The 19,655-nt window shown below is 35.6% G+C and overlaps 1 protein-coding gene across 2 annotated transcripts; it reads right to left on the bottom strand.

Moving 5' to 3' along the window:
- Positions 1-22: 22 nt before the first annotated feature.
- On the bottom strand, positions 23-19,284 carry LOC125819658 (dol-P-Man:Man(7)GlcNAc(2)-PP-Dol alpha-1,6-mannosyltransferase). 2 transcript variants are annotated; one of them, XM_049499125.1, is made up of 20 exons: positions 19,177-19,284; positions 18,982-19,067; positions 18,394-18,435; positions 18,215-18,260; positions 16,979-17,065; positions 15,612-15,667; positions 14,901-15,018; positions 13,300-13,358; positions 12,107-12,178; positions 11,475-11,538; positions 11,208-11,311; positions 10,712-10,783; positions 10,128-10,214; positions 9,972-10,039; positions 9,361-9,429; positions 9,202-9,284; positions 6,075-6,174; positions 4,380-4,445; positions 559-652; positions 23-474 (listed from the first exon to the last, which is right to left on the bottom strand). In XM_049499125.1, the coding sequence occupies exons 1-20, from the start codon at positions 19,211-19,213 to the stop codon at positions 385-387; spliced, it is 1,500 nt and encodes a 499-aa protein (XP_049355082.1). In that variant the 5' UTR covers positions 19,214-19,284; the 3' UTR covers positions 23-384. The 2 variants fall into 2 exon arrangements, with proteins under 2 accessions (XP_049355082.1, XP_049355089.1); XM_049499132.1 differs by lacking the exons at positions 18,215-18,260; positions 18,394-18,435; positions 18,982-19,067; positions 19,177-19,284 and adding an exon at positions 17,674-17,732 and having other exon boundaries at positions 40-474.
- Between the last annotated feature and the right edge of the window lie 371 nt (positions 19,285-19,655).

The raw sequence follows: 19,655 nt of genomic DNA, 5'->3' as shown, positions 1-19,655 counted from the left end.
CGTGACAAGAATATTCAAATCATTTGAAAGCTGCCCAATGAAAGTAAGTCCATATAATTAGTGTGTCATTTCCAAAGATGCAGAAACTATCAAAATTTTCCACAGCATCCTGATAAAGACAAGTTTTTTCCCCCTCAAATAGAAATATTGAAGCTTTGAACATGTCAACTTTTTTGTTCTGACCATCTAGAACAAGAAACACATATCTTTCTGCAAAGAGGATCTAATGTCAGCAACCAGCTAAACACTCAAGCTTCACTACATCACGAGCACGGCTGATGTCTGAGCCTAATATTTTTCCCTTCAGTTCTCGCGAAAAAGGGAGTTGCGATAAGACTAGAAAGTTCGCCTTGTTACAATATTCCGCGCTAGTAATGGATGCTTTCAGGGAATAACCGAGCATCCTGGCCAACCTCTATTCATGATATCCGTGTTTCTTATGTTTCCATGAATAAACACCTTTGGTTCCTTAGCCTGCATGATGCAAACAGGTTATAAAAGCAACAAGGATGCCAGCATTTTGAAGCTATCATTTGGCATTGTCTGAAAAATCCTTACAAATGATATTGGAGGAAATCCAATTCGTATGCGAACCCGAGAAAAACCATCCACACTCATCAGACATTTGAATCCTTCGATGTAGGAATTCTCACTGTAACAGTAGAATTGGGAGAGATTAGGCTGATGTACTATAAATACGATCCGCATTAACTAAAACACTATCAGCAAAGAATGAGGATTGGTTGTGCACAAAATCTAAGCCTTTAAATACTGAAGAGGAACTAAAGAAATGTGACGGCACATGGTATGATTCAGAGACTGGCCTATAGTAAAAATCATACTTTTTACATCGAAAAATTTCTCACTAGAATATAAAAGGCTCAAAACAAGCCTTTGAATACCTAGTCACGTCATTTGCAAACCCATCGACTGGTTCAAACATGTTCTAGTTTATACTTCTTCAGGAAGAACAATTTCTAGCATACGTCCTTGCAAGGAATAGAACATTGCAGTTTAATCTTAAGGTCCTTTATTCCAAGCACAAGTAATATCCTACACTACCCTTTTGTACAAGATGCAATATCAGGTGATACACTTGTGTGATAGTATTCCATTTAAAATGTGTTATCTTCATGATCATTTACATCTTCAGCACCAACCTTGGTCAGGGCTAATATTTAGATCAATCCCTATTTGAACACCCAGAAGATGGCTCTAGTGACTAGTGAGCACATTCTCACGTGTATTTTTATCTCAAAATAAGATTTTTGCCCTCAGAAAATTGTTAAAGTAACGATTTGTTTGTGCCAAGTACAAGCAACATGGATCCGTGTATGCTGAAACCTCCAAACTAGAAATGGTCAAGACAACCGCAGTCGCTAACAAATGTATATGACTGGGAAGCAAGAAATTCATCTACCAATGAACCAAAGAAGTAAAACATAATAATTCATAATTGATACTCGACTGTCAGACCTAGTATTCATCAGTAATACCAACTATGTTGGTTTAATATCAATAACACAAATATGCAGGAAGTCGATGACTAGACTTCACTTCCATTTCAGATGCAAATTTGTTTGTTTGATAGTTTCTTTAGCAGTCTTGTCCTAGGAAGAAAGGAAAAACACAATATCACACAAGCAATGCCTCTCCATTACAGATATCAACATTTCTCGAGGAACCAAAAAAGAAAGCATCATCCTCAACAAGGAGATAATCAACTATTTACATAATCATATAAAAAGTTCGAAAAAACTCATAATATCAGATTTTGTAAATCAGTGTCATCCTCTATCGAGAGTTAATATTTTTGTAATCACCATATTTTCTAGAGACTTAGACCACTAAATATAGCACTTCTTTTACAAGGTAAGTGCAGTGATCCATATGGGTCATGCTAAGGTCAGTATTATTCATTTAGAACTAATCCCTGATACCGAAGTTCTGAAAATCATGCATGCGTTCATGAGGATCCTAGAATAGGGGAGCAGGGGCGATGGTGGCGCTGATATCAAAATTGTCTTCCATCACATGACACTGAAATTTACCAAGCATACTTGGAGATAACTTCAGTGCTGCAATCAAAGAAAGATGAAATGGGCTATATAAGCACCTGGGGAATCTGAAGACCAAAGCAGTTAATCTACTCAATCATCAGACAAGCCTTACTTTCCCAACAATCAACTCATGACTCTTTCACACTCTCTAAGTTTGTCCTTATTTAGACTCGGAATGCCAATTCTACCTGATTACATTTAGGCTGTTAACAGAGAACAAGATGGTTGTAATTTAAATTACAGAAGACATTTGAATGATCAGGAGTTGAGAAACAAACTGAATTTTTGGGTACACAGGCATCTTTTCGAGAACTGGCACAGGGAAGAGCTGGAGATCATGAAAAGCAATTACACACAAGGAGGCAGGAGACCGAGAAGCTTTGCTTCTAGAATGCTGACTACATGAAACCACGAGATATGGGATTCTCTCTTACTGTTAAGACGTCTGAAACTCTTCTTTCTTTACTCCTTTCCGCATCGGGGCTGATAAGACGAATGCATGAGGATCAAGATGGGGATGTCGTCCCCTCCTCAGTACGAAGAAGGGAGGGTACTTGTAAGGATTGCGTGAATCCAGACAGTCTCACATTGAAAGCCCGTGTAAAGGAATCATTACAGTAAACTCTTGTTATCTACAGTTGTGTTATGGTAGACAGCAAGATAATTTTATTCCATGGAAACAAACATCGAAAACAAATGTTCCTTATAAGGTGGTTTCTTTCACTTGGTTTGTTGCTAGAAATGCTTGTTTAACACAGGAAAATCTTTAAAGAAGAGGTTTTCAGCTGTGCTTTAAATGTTGTCTTTGTAGATACAACTAGGGGTGGGCATGGTATGGTGTATACCGAATTACCATACCATATCGAAATTTTTGATACCGTGATTTTGGTATTATGGTATATGGTATACATTTTAATTTTTTTGGTATTCGGTACGGTATTTGGTATTTAGAAACAACATATTGAAATACCGAATACCATACCGAAGTATATAGTTACATAAATAGCATATATATACTATTAATATACTAACGAATATGCAACCCAGTATTAGTATAAACTAAATGTTTAGAAGTTAAAACTGACTATTCACTATTTAAAAAAAAAAGTTAAAACTTTGACTATTCTATTTTGGTTGAAATGTACTCCCTCCATTCCATATTGATTGAATTCTTGAGGCATTTTCCATGTTTCAAATTAACTTAATTGTTCAATCTTCAAGACTATTTTTAAAATATTCTTCCAATTTTTATTTTTTTTGATAAAGGTAACAAAAATATTCTTCCAATTTTACCCTTCATTTGAATTTTCAATGTGATGACTTCAATAAATTTGACAATAATTAATAAGGGTAAAAATGGAAAACTATGTTCAATTTATGTCTTAATCTACTTTTCTTAAAGGGTGTGAAACACCTCAAAAATTCAATTAATATGGAATGGAGGGAGTAATTGATTGAGAAAAGGAGTTGTTTGTACTTTCTTTTGATTATATATTTCTACATGTGTAATGTGTTAGTATGATACAATTGAGACCCTTTTTTGAATTGTCGAAGTCATAATACTTTATTATATGAGTATATATTAGTCGAAGTTTAACAAACCATACCAAATTAAATTGGCATGGTAATGATATAATAGTTTAAAAAATCGAAAATCGAAATTACGGTACCAAAATTTCAAATACCATACCATATCCCACCATACCATGCCCACCCCTAGATAGTAGATACAACCCAGAGAGTGTTAATCACCTATTTCTACACTGTCACATCACACTCGCACATTAGGTACGGTTCAACTTCCGCACTTGTTTCTCAATATGATGGGACTTAAAACAGATTATGCCAAGGCAGCCATGTGAATTATTGAAGTGCTGACCCATCAGAGGAAGGAATTTCAAGCAAAAGACATGGTACAGACTATTCTGGCATGCACATGATGGACAGTTGAAGGAGAAAATTCTAGAAGCTTTGAGGACCAAGAGAGCCCATTGAGAAGATCAAAATGAACTGTTTACTTTTGTTTTATTTTTGGGGTGAACAGAGTTATGTTAATGATGTTGAATCAGTGACAAAACATTATAGAATCATTTTTAAGATTAGAAAGGGATGCACCTTTGATAATTTGTAAGTACTTTTGACAGCACCAAAAAAGCTTAGAAGCTAACATGCATCAGTCAACAAATCAATTACAACTGTCCATAATGCCTTGGCCTCAGAAAACTGAAGATGTCACTTCTGTTCCCCAAAACAAGGACCTTGCAATCTATTGGAATAATTAGCCAGAAAAATAAGATAAAAAAATTGCAAAGAACTCACTTGAGAAGATATGTGAAATTTCTCATCTGCAAGTCTTCCAGAGAAATATTTTCTTCTTTAGAGTACCTAAACCGAAAGCAGCAATCTTGGAAGTTAAAATGCAGCTGGAAGAAAAACAGAGAAACAAAAACATGAAGCTGGAAAGATGTTCAACAGTTGAAAGGTTAAAAGTATAGGCACAAATCAATCATATGCATCTCTAAGAAGTAATTTGTACTAGATAACCACAATATTGCAAAATTATTTTACGCTATCCATTTCAAATGAAAATACTAGATGATGTGCAGATCCTAACACTCTGAAGAAGGAATATAGATGCCTTTCTTGCATGCTAAGGAAGGCAATTTAGCCAAGTACATAAATTGTGTAGAGATCAATACACTATGATGCATTAGAAGGGAAAAAAAGTCACAGGTGTGATGGAACAAGACAAAGATGACATGAAAAATACTGAAAACAAAACAAAAATACAACAAGGTGTAATTTTTTTAACCAATTATAGGTCAAGCTATTGATTCATAAAAGAGGTTTGAAAGATATATCAACACATAAAACGAACCAGTACAGTTATGTCAAGACTAGTTTATTTGGTGGAAAGCAAAATATGAAGAAGATAAACATTGATAAGAGGGGAATGTAACCCAAAAGAAAGCAGAATAACCGAAAGATCAAAACAAAAAAAGGAAAGGAAAATTAAGAGGATATAACAAGCATTCCCACTTTTTCTTGCTTTCATCAATCATCCTTTCTCTTCCACATTAAATTATCTTTATTTTTAAGTTACGATGGGAAAATCTCTAGAACATGTAATCAAACTTCAACCTGAAAGATCTTAATGAGCAAAATGGGACTGGCAAGAAAGAAAGAAAGAAAGAACAAAAAGAAAAAGGGAAAAAAAGCAAATCCTATCAAAAGATAACTGCAGACAAAACAAGGCTCTTGCACGGAACCTTATTGGCTATAAGGCACCAGCCAGGTCGCTCCTGACTTGTCGTTCCATCCCAATTGGCCTATGGCTAGGTAGGCTACAAGAGTTGAGCCATCTTAAAGAGGGTGGAATCACAATAGAGTCCTTAATCTTTACGGGTCCCATGTTAATATCAATATATTACCTTTCTTCTAAGGTTTATCTAAGCCTACAGTTGAAAAAATGAGCACTTGTACATGGGCCTATGGTTCCTCAAGAACAAATATTAGGCTATATCCCCACATAGGTTTATTGCTTTTGTCACATCTTCCTATTAACTACCAAGTTACCAAATAGTCAAATACTATTACTTCTCCCAAGTCTTAAGCAAGCAAAAAAGCTATATTCTCTCAATTATGATATCATATAAAGAGAAAATCATCCAATTCTTAAATTCTATAATTGTTACTTCTTTGGTAAAAGTGTTCCAAATTTTTCCTTTCTTCAGTTCTAATAAAAAAGGATAAGGTTTATGGTTTAGGCTAGGGAGGCATTTTAAAAGATTGGACTTATCAGAAAGCCCAGGTACTCAAAGGACCTTCAGAACAGCTATCTAGATTCTAGAGTAGCTTCGTAGTAAGAAATTTGACTTGTTCGTTTTTTTTTAAGGTTTCTACAGATAAAATTATGCATTAGAACACATTTTTAAGGATATCAGATCTCCAACTGAGATTTCATCACAGAAAAGACCACAGAGTGAATTGCATCAAAATGGTGATCAAGCATACCTCCATGGATAATTATATTCACAAAATCGGGATATCCCATTCATCGCTGAAAAAGTGTCAATATGAACCCTGAGTTCATCTGAATTCTTTGTCACACCACCTAGGCAAAGATCAAGTCAACATTGTAAGCAGGGAAATATAAAAGGTTAGGACAAAAAAAACATAAAGTAAAAGAGTGAGGGAACTAATAACTAATAGAGGTACACAAATAAAAAAGAAAAGCAGGGAAACCTTTAAAAGATGTAGAAAACCACAGCATAAAATCCACTTAGATACAACACAATATACACATTGTTTGTTGCTGTGAGAAATATAGGAAAAGAATATTATTGAATTGTTGTTGTTTACATTATTACATTGAGACCCTATTTATAGACCCTAGAATACAATCCTTTACCAAGTAGGATACTATTTAGTATTCCTATTTCTATTTCTATTTCTATTCCTATTCCTGTTCTAATAGGATTGTATAAACTTATTCTTATTCTAATAGGATTGTATAAATCTATTCCTATTCTAACACTCCCCCTCAAGCTAGTGCATACAATTCATGTACCTAGCTTGTTACAAATGTAATTAACACGAGGACCGATGAGGGACTTGGTGAGATATCTGCAAGTTGATCACTCGACTTCACAAATTTGACAATCAATCTCAATGGGCTTGGTCTTCTCATGAAATACTGAATTTGATACATAATGCCGATAAAACAGAGAGTGATAAAATTACAGTGTTGAACTTCCCAAACCAAGCTTGCAAAAACTATTTCAGACCATAGAGTGACTTACATAATCAACATACAAGGCTACTAAACTCCCCCTGAGCAACAAATTAGGTGGTTGCTCCATATAGACTTCTTCACAATGCAACGGTCGCCGGAAGTGCTCAAAATCTAGTATAAAGTGTATGGATCATGTTGGAATCAATAGACGTCTCAATATTTAACAAGAAAGTCACCGAAAAATTGGCTGGAACATGCTCATATGCCGGAGTATTGATTTGATGGATAAAAGTGGTCACAATCTAAGAAATAAAATTATATGGGTAGGGTCGGAATGATGTCACGACCCAACTAGAAAATAGAAATTATATAGGATAGTTCGAATTGATGGAACGACCCCATTGAAAAAGAGAAATAATATGGGTAGGGTCGGAATGATGGCACGACCCTACTGAAAAAGAAAAATAATATGGGTAGGATTGGAATGATGGCACAACCCTACGCAAATCTGATTTGAGGAGTCACCGGAAAGACGAATGGGAATACGCAAATCAAATCTGAGTAGTTACTGAAAAGACACACGGTGCTATGCAACTCAGATATGAGAAAGTAGTTCGGAAAAAAACCCACGGTACTACGCAAATTAAATATGAAAAGTAGTCCAGAGAGATGCACGGTGCTACGCAAATAAAATATGCAAAAAAAAGGTAGTCACCAGAAGAATGGCATGGTGCTACACAAATTAAATATGAAAAAGTAGTCACCGAAATGATGGCACGGTGCTACACAAATTAAATATGAAAAAGTAGTCACCGGAATGATGGCACGGTGCTACACAAATTAAATATGAAAAAGTAGTCACCGAAATGATGGCACGGTGCTACACAAATTAAATATAAGAAAGTAGTCACCGGAATGATGGCACAGTGCTACACAAATTAGATATGAGAAAATAGTCACCAGAAAGATACATGGTGACCCAACTTTTGCTAACATAATCATTGGCCGGACGGGCGGCATATATGAGTAATAGCCGCCCGCCGACAGTGGAAGCTCTTTGATTGTTTACCAAGATCGTAGAGGCTCTGATACCATGTGAGAAATATAGGAAAAGAATATTATTGAATTGTTGTTGTTTACATTATTACATTGAGACCCTATTTATAGACCCTAGAATACAATCCTTTACCAAGTAGGATACTATTTAGTATTCCTATTTCTATTTCTATTTCTATTCCTATTCCTGTTCTAATAGGATTGTATAAACTTATTCTTATTCTAATAGGATTGTATAAATCTATTCCTATTCTAACAGTTGCTCCAACTAGTTTTTTATTTTGTCCATTTTACCTTGCACCCTACTGCTTTATACCTAAGAGATTGCTCCCGCAAGAACAGAAAATTATGGCATTAAGTCCTTCTCCTAGTCCATGAGTGACTCATAAATTGCAACATTTTTAACTAGCTTGCCTAGATACTACATCAAAGGAAATGTAGCTAAGGAAGTAAAGTTAACACGTGTGAATTTCCAAATACTGAGCATATTGCAGGAACCCAGGAAATTACAAATATAACCCTACATTATCAGAACTCCAAATAACTGCTTTTGTAACTACAAAATTACTATAAAATCAGCATCTTGAGAATAATTATGCAAGACTGTCATCACTTGTTTCTATGGTAGCTGAACCATATTTTCTATGTTGTAGGGGAAGAAACCATAAAAACAGTGTTTTCCAGATAGAGAGCACCAAATTTCTTCCATCTTCAAGAACATCATGAATTTATATAATCATGTGAAGCCCTAGAAAATAGATTGGCGGAAAGAGTATTTCAAACCATATCTGCCAGTAAATGGGCCCACATTTCCTCGAGCAAGTTATACAATGATAGATCAATGCAACTAAACCAACTTGCAAATTAGTTTTAGATCACACCTTTAAGATAACCTTAATTAAGAGCAAGGTTTCACAATGTTATGAATGGACAACATAAAGGTATTCATTCCTTGAGCAACCACATTCAAGATAATGGGTATTCCATGTATAAGCCCAAAAGACCTATGATGACTCTCGAAAGAGATATCCGAAAAGAAAGACAGGCTAACTGGCACATTGACAGGATATTCAGTTTGTCATGACGATAGTGGATAAACCAGATACTAATCTTACTAGTCCCCAACAATAAAGTAGCGCCCATTTCTGCAACTAGCCGGCTTCCACTCTTTTCTTTTGTTTTTTATAATAACATGAATGTTGTTAAACAATGAAACAAAAAGGGAAAAAACCACAGCATTTGTTTGTGATTTTAAGTGGTTTGAACTTAATAATTATAAGAGGATCAAGCAGTCCATGGCTCATTCAAACTCAAAAGAAAGTGAGTAAAAAACATCGAGATAGGGCTTACCTATCCTATGCAGAGATTTTAGAGCATAACCACTAGGATAGTTTTCATACGATGCCATGAAAAAAACTGTTGTGCAGGCTAAACTAAAAAGTAAGAAATGTGTCAGAATACACCCAAATAGTTCAGTTTGCAGTTTGAACAAGTTGGTTCCCATCATACCTGCCAAGTATTAATCCCAACATAGCAATATACAGAAACTTCCAGAAACTCTTTTTCCTGTTATTATACCTGCATAATGTTGAGATAATGCAACAGAATATGAATTTCTAGATAAATAATGATATAATCTTATGCAATAATGGTGAGATTCGAAAAACTCGAACAACTTTTCATTGGTATTAGTCAACTTGGGGGCGGGGGACATGCAAACTATCACATTGACTGGGGCTGCATCCAGTGCTACAACAGCATACTAAAAGTCAGGCAAGGGCTAGAGCACCATGAGAAAGAATTCCCTAGATATTGTCAACAATACATGTTAGCTTAAAGGTAGCATATACAGGTTGACAGATTGCTTAAGCGAATCAGATCTTCACTTTATAGTGCAATTAGGAAATGCTAGATATCAGAGGAAGTTCAAAGTTCTGAAGGCCTAACAACCCTTCAATGTTTTACATTCCAGTCATTTATGGTTCAAATAAAATCCACATACAACCAGCCACATACTACTCTACATAAAGCAACTGCACATGAATATACTCATATGAAGATGTCTTTTAGAACTCAGAAATATTGAAGTGGGATCTTGCTAAGCATAAGAAGCGACGTACAGTCTGCTAGCTGCAACAGCTGCTGCAAAGTTGAAGACAGGAATGGAACTAATTATGAAGCGGAGCTCCTGCAGCATTGACGATTTTTGAAATGAACAAATTACCACAACATTATCATCAACTATACAACTCAATCACAGAGCAACTGAGCAATACCTTGTGCGGAAGCTTTGAGTACAGTAGAACAAAAGAGAGAACTGGAAGGATGTAGAAGAAAACCCTTCTGTCCAGTAGAACCCCAAGCTGGAAAACAAACTGATATCAATTTTGAGAAAAGAATTAAAGGGACCAAGTGTAATCGATACCTCAGTCCTAAAATAGTGAAGTAGCATTACTACTTCCAAAATATTACTTCATACTACCAAGAAATGCAACAGCATGATGGTTACCGGCCGGCCTGTTCTGTGAGATGAAGCAAGATTTTCATTTTTCTGTATTGGAGGCTATAAATTTCTGACGATGAATGAAAAAGGTTCTCTTCAGACTGCTTTAGCCTTTTACTCAAGACTTCACAGGAACTAACTATTAAACTATGACTGCCTCAAAATAGCTTCATTCTTGCAATTTCACGGGGCTAATTTTTTCATTGCATTCTTAAGGGGATTTAGGCCTTAATTGCTTCTCTCAGACACCTCTGATTATCTCTCTTTTATGTTTTATAGACTGGTGCATGCTGACAAATCCCACTTTTTTTATAAATGGCATGCAAGTAGAAATCATTGCAGGAAAAACATACATACCAAAAAAAGCGGGTATGCAGCAAGCAGTGAACGGGGAAGCGCTGACGTGAAGTACCAGTGGAAAGGATGTGTCTGTTCACATATATTAAGGAACATCAAAAGATATGGAAACCATTGTTCACGAAACCTCTAGTTAAAGGAGTTCTACTTCAAGTTAACATCAACGGTAGAATCTATCAAATAAAAAAGGCTGCCTGTGAGTACAAGTTTTCAGGAATAAAATCAAATCCAATCAGAAAAAAATTAAAAAGAAAATCAAGGAATTCACAGGAAATGCTCACAGCCCCCTATAGCTAGAATGTGTGTGTGTGTAATTTTGAGAAAGGTAACATTAGTCAGAACGTGTGACACTTTATATTACGTCCTCCTTTATAGTGGGAAGCAAAAAAAGCACATACTTGTGCCGACAGATAATATGGCCGTGACTTATCCATGTAGAACACCTTGGAAGTACATAGAAACTAAATGTGTAATTACATTTACGAATGCAGGATACACCCCATTCAGAACTCCGGTTCAAAACAGAGTTGAACCAGAAAACTTCTAGTTCAGGCCACAACAACCTTTTCCAAATGACTGAATCAACAAGAACGGTAAGGCCTGTAATATGGTCAAAAACATTGTTTCAAACTTTCAGATAATATGGCATCCTTGTTTCAAAGAAACTTTTTTTACTGATAAAGTATATAACAGATAAACTTGGTAACTACAGAAGTTACTTCACCAAATAACTGAGTTTCCTTAAATATTGTAGCTAACAAACCTATGGAGAGGAAAGCAGCAGCTAAGCAGAATGTCAGTGCTTTCCAGAAAGAAACTGATTTAGTCTGCAGGTAAGAAATAATATCCATATTAGACAGAATATGCTGAGTAAGCGTTAACTTCATAAGGTTATCAAAAACTATATAACAATGGCACCAAACCAATTCCATAATTATTTTTATTCTGAAAGAATTTATCCACTTTCTTATGCAGTACACAGCACTGGATACTTTTATTTTGTATGATCGTCCAAACTTCATTTGAGTTCATTACTTTACCCATTCAAACAATTTGACAAAGCAGTCAGACTCTTACATGAATGCATCAAGTGCATGAAACTCTATGATAAGAAATAAACATCATGTTTTCGGTATAAGTGGACAAATCAGTTTTTATACAAATTCTCGAAGTGGGAGAGAAAAAAGACAAATAAAAGCAGGCACCAATATCCAAGAGTAGGAAAAGTAATGACTCTTAAGTAGACAGCAGTACTCAAAAACTAAGTTCAGGTGATGAACCAACTCCTCCACCCAATCTACCATTTCTGCATTTCTGCAGTTCTCCAAAGGGAAAAGAAAAACAGAACTTAAAAGAGCACGTAATGACTCTTAAGTAGACAGCTGTCCAGCTTACCAGCAAGAGCTCCAAACCCAAAGGAGCAATGAGCAGAAGTATGTCGCATCTGAAGACTAATGTCGCAAACACCTGAACGATAAAACAGACAGTTAATGTGATAACTGCAAATAGTCATTCTTTGTAGCTGATTTCTTATTTGCAATAGTTATTTTAATTATCTGCCTGATAACACAGAGTGATTACTTATTTTAAATCATTGCAACCGTTTGAACTAGTCAAACTAGGAATAGATATTTTACTTAGAATTCCTAGATCTCTGTGGGATTGGCCCCAGATCATAAGTCAGAATATATTTGCAGTGACCACTGATTCTCTTTAGGGTGTAGTCAGGCCTGATGAATTGTCTAATTATTCGGGCCTTCCTCGTTCTTGGCTGATTCCTCAGATTTGGCTAGCAGGAGCCTCAGATATTTTTATAGGTAAAGCAGAAAATTGTAGTAGACAAAACACTCAGGAGGGCTGCTACGTTTACACGAGACTAGAAAGGGGATACAAAGATCAAGAAAGACAATGGAATGCACTTACTGTTTACATAATAACCCACAAAAATTTTACGCCCCATTAAATGTGCCTATTACATCTTCCAATTTTATGATTGTAAGTTCTTCAATTTTCCGATCATTCAAAAGGAAGCGCATTAGCAGATAGATAGCCTTTTTCATTGGTTCCAGCAACTTGTTTCCCCACCAAATGCCACAAAGTTCACCACTTAGAGAATGTGAAAGGAGCCTTTACTTCATTGTTTTTCCTAGTTCCCTTTTCCTGCTTCTGTGTTCCCAAAATATATAGTTGATAATGAATAAGTTACTTAACATACAATGATAGTACAAAGTACTGAAGGTGGCACATTTATATCACTTGCAGCTCTAAGGTTAGAATGCAATAAAAAATATGATGCATAAGAAGCTAATAGAAAGCAGAAAACAGGCAGAGAAACTGAGAGTCTAGTTTATTTACATGGTGGGTTCGTGCACTTGTGTGACACCTTCTGATGCTATTAGTACTATGTATCTAATCATCAAAAACTTGAATCTCATATATTACATAAGAAGAAGAAAATATTCTGAAACATTATTTGCTCCAATCATGAACTTGAAGATCTGCAAACATATGGCTGCTAGCAAAGTAAATCATTGTTAAATATGTTATCTAAAACAATGTGCCATGGTTAAATGGTGAGGGAAACTTACCATGCAATTTAATGCAGCATACAGACGTCCCTTAAACCAAAAGCCATATGCCAAATTTACTAGAAAAGAAAACCAATGTGTGAAATCAATGCTCAAACTTTCCCTTTTAAGAGATGAAATAACTGACAAAAAAATTGCATAGAGCGTGAAATGACTAAGTAGTAGATATTAAGGTTATCGAATTCATTAATTATTAGCCCCTTGCATTGCACAGCTAAACTGCTAGTCTGCTAGCTTTAATCAGAAGAAAAGATGATACAGCAATAGCTTTAATTCATATGTAGAATGAACATGCCGAGTGCAAGAAAGAGCATAATGCAACCTTAAAATTGGATATGATTATAAATCCTATAAGCCAACTTACAGCAAATTAATTAGCTCCTGGGAAACACAATATCCTTTTTATTTGGCAAGTAGCAGTCTCCTAATGTAGCTACAGGTTTAATTGTCTTCACACTATATTTTGCCATCAGAATGGACTTCTAACTTGAAATCTCAGGTATCTGGAAAAACATCGTCTCAATAATATTAAGAGAGAAACTCCCTCAAAAAAGAATTTTTCTAATTCTTTTTCTTTATTTTTTAAGTTTGTATGAGATTACGTTCTTATTATGTCTATGATGATGATTATGTGGTTGCATGTTTCCAGAATGTACTTCTTAAGAGAGTCGGTTTTTCTTTATTTGCAGGATTTCACAACTGGTAGGCAAAATCATTGGTTGGACGTCTCTTGAACCCCTAGGTCAAATACAACACTGGATCACATTTTTCGGGGTTAACATGTTCTTCTTCCCTATTCATTTCTATAGGCTTTAGTTTCAGGTGTGCCATGTTGCACTCTAGAGTAACTAGAAGCTTACAGTGGATGGATGCCCTTACCAGCTCAGGCTCTTATGTATCTGTAGTTGGGGTTTGTCGTCATCTCCACGCAACATTTCCATCTGAATGGCCAACTAACTTCAACTCCAGGCGTGTAGATATACATTGTGTGAATAATAATAGTAGGGGGAAATCTACTATTACCAAGAAAATTTCTTATTCTTTTTTTAAGGTTTTGTGAGATATGGTGTTGTTACATTCATAGTTTGATGAACATGAATGTTCTTTACTTCAAGCAAGACTAGTGCATTAGCAATGGATCTTCAGGCCCAGCTTGAGACCATCATCAGCCTACAAGTGTTGGTGGGTGAATGGCAGGACACTCATCAAGGGAGAGATCATCAGACCTTTCAAGTAAAACCTAGTATTATGTGCATTTTAAGTTGTTTGGGAAAACCAAAATCATTCATGCAGAGAGGCAAAGCATATTAATGGACTTACTTTGCACAATTGTCAAGAGTAGAGTTAATTTGTGGATTCTTTCATACTAATAGAGGAACACATGGGGCCTTACTGAGCGAAGGGGAATGGCAAGAAGTGTAGAAATAGGTCCCGTCTAACTTTTTGGATTATCTAGTAGCATCAGTATACTAGTTTCTTTTACAGGAAGTATGAGCATTATTTTGGGACTGATCAAAAGGAAAGACAACATTCAATTTGGATGGAGAGATAGTTAGCACTTTAGTAGCATAAAAAAGAAGTACGAATGTACAGATACTGACCTAAAGCAAATGCCAATATATTTGGAAGAGGACGAGTGCAATAGAACAGCAAATGAAACTGAGATGCTGTCAGGATAACAAAGAATGCTTCAACTTGAGATCCAAACTTCTTCTTGATCTGCACAGTCAATTTAACATCACATCATTAGCTATCACCTTTTACTCCTCCAACTCAACAGAAAAGGGCAATGTTTGGAGTATGAGAGTCAACTCATTCAATTTTCTCAATTGAAACACGACTCCCTTGTTCAGAACTTTTTTTTATATGTTTTGAAACTGCATAACAAGCACTTTGTCACAAGATTTAACAATTCGAAATCTATTTAATATATTAGAAAAAAATTGTTTGACTCCTCAAACAGGGCTAGTGTCATATATAATGGAACATAGGGAATAATAGCTTAAATTAAATTCAACAATGCAGGAAAAAAGAAATATCAGCAATATCATTAAATTTGATCAGATGGATGATGTCTTTTGCAACTGATGTTAATACTTTTGTGAACTTCATAGATTCCCGAAAGTTTTAAAGGGAAGCTAAGATCCCTTTTGCTGTAGATATTTTTGCACATTTTTTGTTTAATGAAATATCATACTTATCACAAAAAATGCAAGATTTGTTGGAGGCCAAAAACACTTCAGTCCAACACCCAATAGAAAGGCAGATGTATTAAAGTATAGTCACTATATTCTTTGTATACAATCAGATACCTGAATGCGAAAAAATCGTAATGTAGACAGCATGATACCACCCAATACCAGTCGTACTACACAAACAAACTCGAAAGTCAGTCACTAAAAATATTGCACAGCAGATAAAGGAAGAACATGTGAGCAGTTTTTAGGCTCACTATAAAACAGAAGTTAATGATCAAATAAAAGATATCACTCTTTTGTTTTACAAAGAAAGATCTCACTCAAAACATTAACACCATTCAATGTTCATATGAGAGTGTCTCTTTCTAGCTTAAACGTGATTAAATTGACTTTCACCTGAAAACAAATCATACTAATTATTTACTGTGTTTAATTGTTAAAATGGTGCCAAGAAAGAAAAGGCAGGGGTAAGATTACTTTACACTAGACAAGACTTGAACAAGCCATGCCCCATTTTAAAACTTCTAACAATGTAACATGTTCATGTCATATGTCCAGGGTGTATGAACTGCGGGAAAAATGAATATATGTGTTCCTATTGTTACCAGCTTATAACTTGGGTAATTGTTGTTGTTTCAGCATAAAAGCATCAGTAATCTCATTTCTCAGGTTATGAGCTCTCTCTCTCAACCAAAGTCATTCATTGAACTTGACATTTTCCACTTGTATCAAACTGACTGCAGTCTGCACAGGAACCATTGAATCTAACAATAAGTACATAATAACTTTAGTATCAGCTTGATCTTTCAGAATAACTATAGTTCACTTATTCACTGTTCCGTCTTATATTACCAACCTCCTTTCGCAAATCAACACACTTGCTAACTTGTATTCATAACCTGTTAACCACTATTTTTTTTTATTTTTTTTTGATAACCTTTAGACCAATCACAGCCTGCTAAACTCGGTGGATAATGGGCCCGCCCCTCTACCCTTCTCCACTTAAATACCGGGCCTCGCTTTGCATGGTGTGGGGCTTGAACCTGCGACCTAAGCCACAAATCCTCCACCTTTACCCACTCGAGCTAGGCCTTGGGGGCAAACCTGTTAACCACTATAGGTAAGCTACATTGTGTAAAAGGTGAAATCTCAGAAGATTGTATCCATATTTCTACATTTGGCATCCAAATCAAGACAATGTGATTATGAGTTGGAGTTAACTAATATGCTATTAAAAAATTGTAGAAAGTAATGCAAAATTTCTTCTATTTTTTTTTACGTATGCCAAGTTAAAACAAATATGTTTTTTGACTTCTAAGTGATGAAAAGCAATTCGGGCAACAGTAGCGGGTCAAAAGTAACCACGTAAAAATCATGCTTGAACGAGTAAAACCTCATCATGGTTACCAGACACCTTCATATCAGAGTTAAGCTTCAGATATAATCTTGAACCACACAAATGTTCCCTCACAATACCATACCTGCATAGAGACTATACAGTTTTGGCACGTGTAGCAAATTCATCAGGAGAACAACTGGAGATGCCAAAATAGATACAAGAAGAGCCCCTGCAATGTAGATGGAATTTGCAGAAAAAACAAAAGTTAAATGTTGGAGATAATGTGCACAAATAGAACTGAAGACTGGACTATGCTTTAACTGACACTTTCTTTTTTTTTAAAAAAGCACATCGCCCACACCCAAGAAGGTCAATGCAGCTATGTTCCATGATTATTGGCATGTCAAAATAGTGAGCAAAAAGGACCACTCAAAATTTTCCGCCTTCTCCCAGAAGAGTAACCCTTTCATATCAGTTTCTTGTCTCCACAAATTCCACCCAAAACCTCTTCTCCAGACAGGTCAACTGTGGATTTTTCCTTGTCCCTTCCCCCCTCCCTTTTGGTGACTCAAACAACATTCATTCTCATTTTTGGAGGTGGACGGGATCAGCAACAAAAGCAACCCTCTCTTAATTCAATTGTATATCACTATTTCCTCTGCAAAATAGGCATTGAACAGAAATAGAGATTTTCTTGCTGCAGCACTAATTGGCAATAAATTGGTAGATAATGTTAACAGTAGAAGGTGGCATTTCCAGACAAAGACCTAAACTGGATAGATTTCCATTTCCATTGGATGAGTTATGAAAATGAACTTTCACAGAGAAAGAGCAGACCTCTTCCAGAAGAAGCAGTGTCCTAGGATTTCCGTTTATGTAGGAGGATGTGAATACTCTGCATAAATGATAAGAGAGGTTGCTTCAGTAGCAAGAGCACTCCATTTGCAACCAAATGGTTGAGAGTTCGAGTCACCAAAGAAGAGAAAAGTAGGAAAACACACTGTTGACCCTGGGGAGAGGGGGTTTTGGGGTGGGATCTTCTAGGTCAAACGAAACACAGACATACACACACAATATCTGCACAAGTTTGTGACATCAAAAAAAAAAACACCCATAATATCAGAACAATTGTGACTGATAGGAAAACTTGAACAGGCTGCATAAGTGTTACTAACTTTTCTGATTAGAATATTTTGATATTGGTGATACGCAACAAGCTAAAATTCTTTTGCAGTAATTTGTCAATTCAAGATGGACAATTTTTTTCCTTTTTAACAAACTACATCAAATTGGGCATTTGTGCTGAATCATCTCACATGGTAAAAACAAGTACTACAATCTCTTGTCTTGATAAGCTTAGCTGAAGTAGAAAACTTGCCGATAAATGTGCGAGGTACAACTCCAGGGAATTCCAGATGATCATACTAAGGTTGCAGAACAAAGAAAGAAAAAAACTCAACTCAATTAGTATACTCCGTAACATGAAATTCACCAGCAATGTGGGCGATAAAATTTACGGGGGATGGGGGGGGCGACAGGAAAGTAGAAGATCATTACCTTCTCTATCTGATGCCTGTGGTACAAAATATCATGCATAGCCTAATCAAATAAGGAGAAAAATGTCAATACCATGGGAGATGGGACAGAACAACACTTTTCAGTAGAAGAAGAAAAACAAAGTAGAGGAGCATGATCATCAAGGCTCAGTCAAGAAAATAATAAAAAACAGCCTCCAAACTACGCAGTTATACTATAACTTTCTAAGTTCTAACTATACTACACTTTTCAACTCCATCACACATTCTTCTGCTCTTGTAGCCTTCCCACACACACACAATTAAAACCATTTTACTACACTATGCATTTCCCAAAAGCCGCCAAAATCACTGATTTTAAAGAGAAACAACAGCAATCCAACCCAACCCAATCCATCTAAGATAATACGAATCACCCGTAAAGCAATTGGGTTTTTACTTTACGAAATACCCAACTAATCAACTCAACCCAATCAAGAAAACAGTAACTGAAAAGCCAAGAATCATTAAAAAGAAAGGGGAAAAAATCAAGATAACAGTAACTGAAAAAGCAAGAAGAATCATTAAAAAGAAAGGGGTAAAAATCAAGAAAATACAAGTGGACATGTACCTGAACATTGAAACTTTCTTCTACCTTAGTGTAAGGTACCATTAACACATAGAACGCAGCAATTGACCCCAATAGTAAATCGTACCCTTAAAAAAGATCGTTTCAATAAGCATAATTCTTGATTTCAAGAAAATATCACAAGTTTAAAACACAAAAGGGAAAAAAGAAAAATTGGGATTACAAATGAGATATTACCATATAGCTCCAAGAATTTGTCATACTTGCGTGCCATTGTAGAAAGAAATTGAAGAATTGAAGCAGTATTTTTTATGTGTTGTGTTTTTATCGGAGTCACCGAAAGAAACACCCGTTGAATGTCGGAAAACAAAAGGGGAAGACGGAAGTTTAACGTCGTATATATAGATATAGACTATATAGAGAAGACTACTCGTTATAATTTAAAGGGTAAAGGGTCCAAAATGCCCTCATCCTTATTTTGTTTTCTCAAAAACACCCTTCAAATATTTAAATACACTAAAAATATTCTTCCTCGTAATAGGTACTTCCCAAAAAAGGAAAAATGAATCAATTTTATCTTTGCACTAAATAAAATGAAACAATTTTGTTCTCGTTCGTTTTTAAAAAAAAAAAAAAAGAATCGGGAGAGGGGAGTTGAATGTGAGAAATATGATAAGATAAAAGAATCTATATCTATCTATCTATATCTATATCAT

This window comes from Solanum verrucosum, unplaced genomic scaffold (assembly GCF_900185275.1).
Source record: "Solanum verrucosum unplaced genomic scaffold, falcon-dt-bn FXZP01000020.1, whole genome shotgun sequence".
NCBI lineage: Eukaryota > Viridiplantae > Streptophyta > Magnoliopsida > Solanales > Solanaceae > Solanum > Solanum verrucosum.
The sequence above is the reverse complement of the archived record's forward strand: the minus strand, read 5'-3'. Positions and strand labels throughout refer to the sequence as shown.

What these genes read in the sequence shown, in the direction of transcription:
- LOC125819658 (XM_049499125.1), bottom strand. Translation starts at nt 19,213, where the DNA reads ATGGCACGCAAGTATGACAAATTCTTGGAGCTATATG. An exon ending in ACTGTATAGTCTCTATGCAG is followed by an intron (nt 15,668 to 16,978) that starts GTATGGTATTGT and finishes TTGTTTGTGTAG; the next exon opens with TACGACTGGTATTGGGTGGT. An exon ending in GATTTCCTCCAATATCATTT is followed by an intron (nt 475 to 558) that starts GTAAGGATTTTT and finishes TGCATCATGCAG; the next exon opens with GCTAAGGAACCAAAGGTGTT.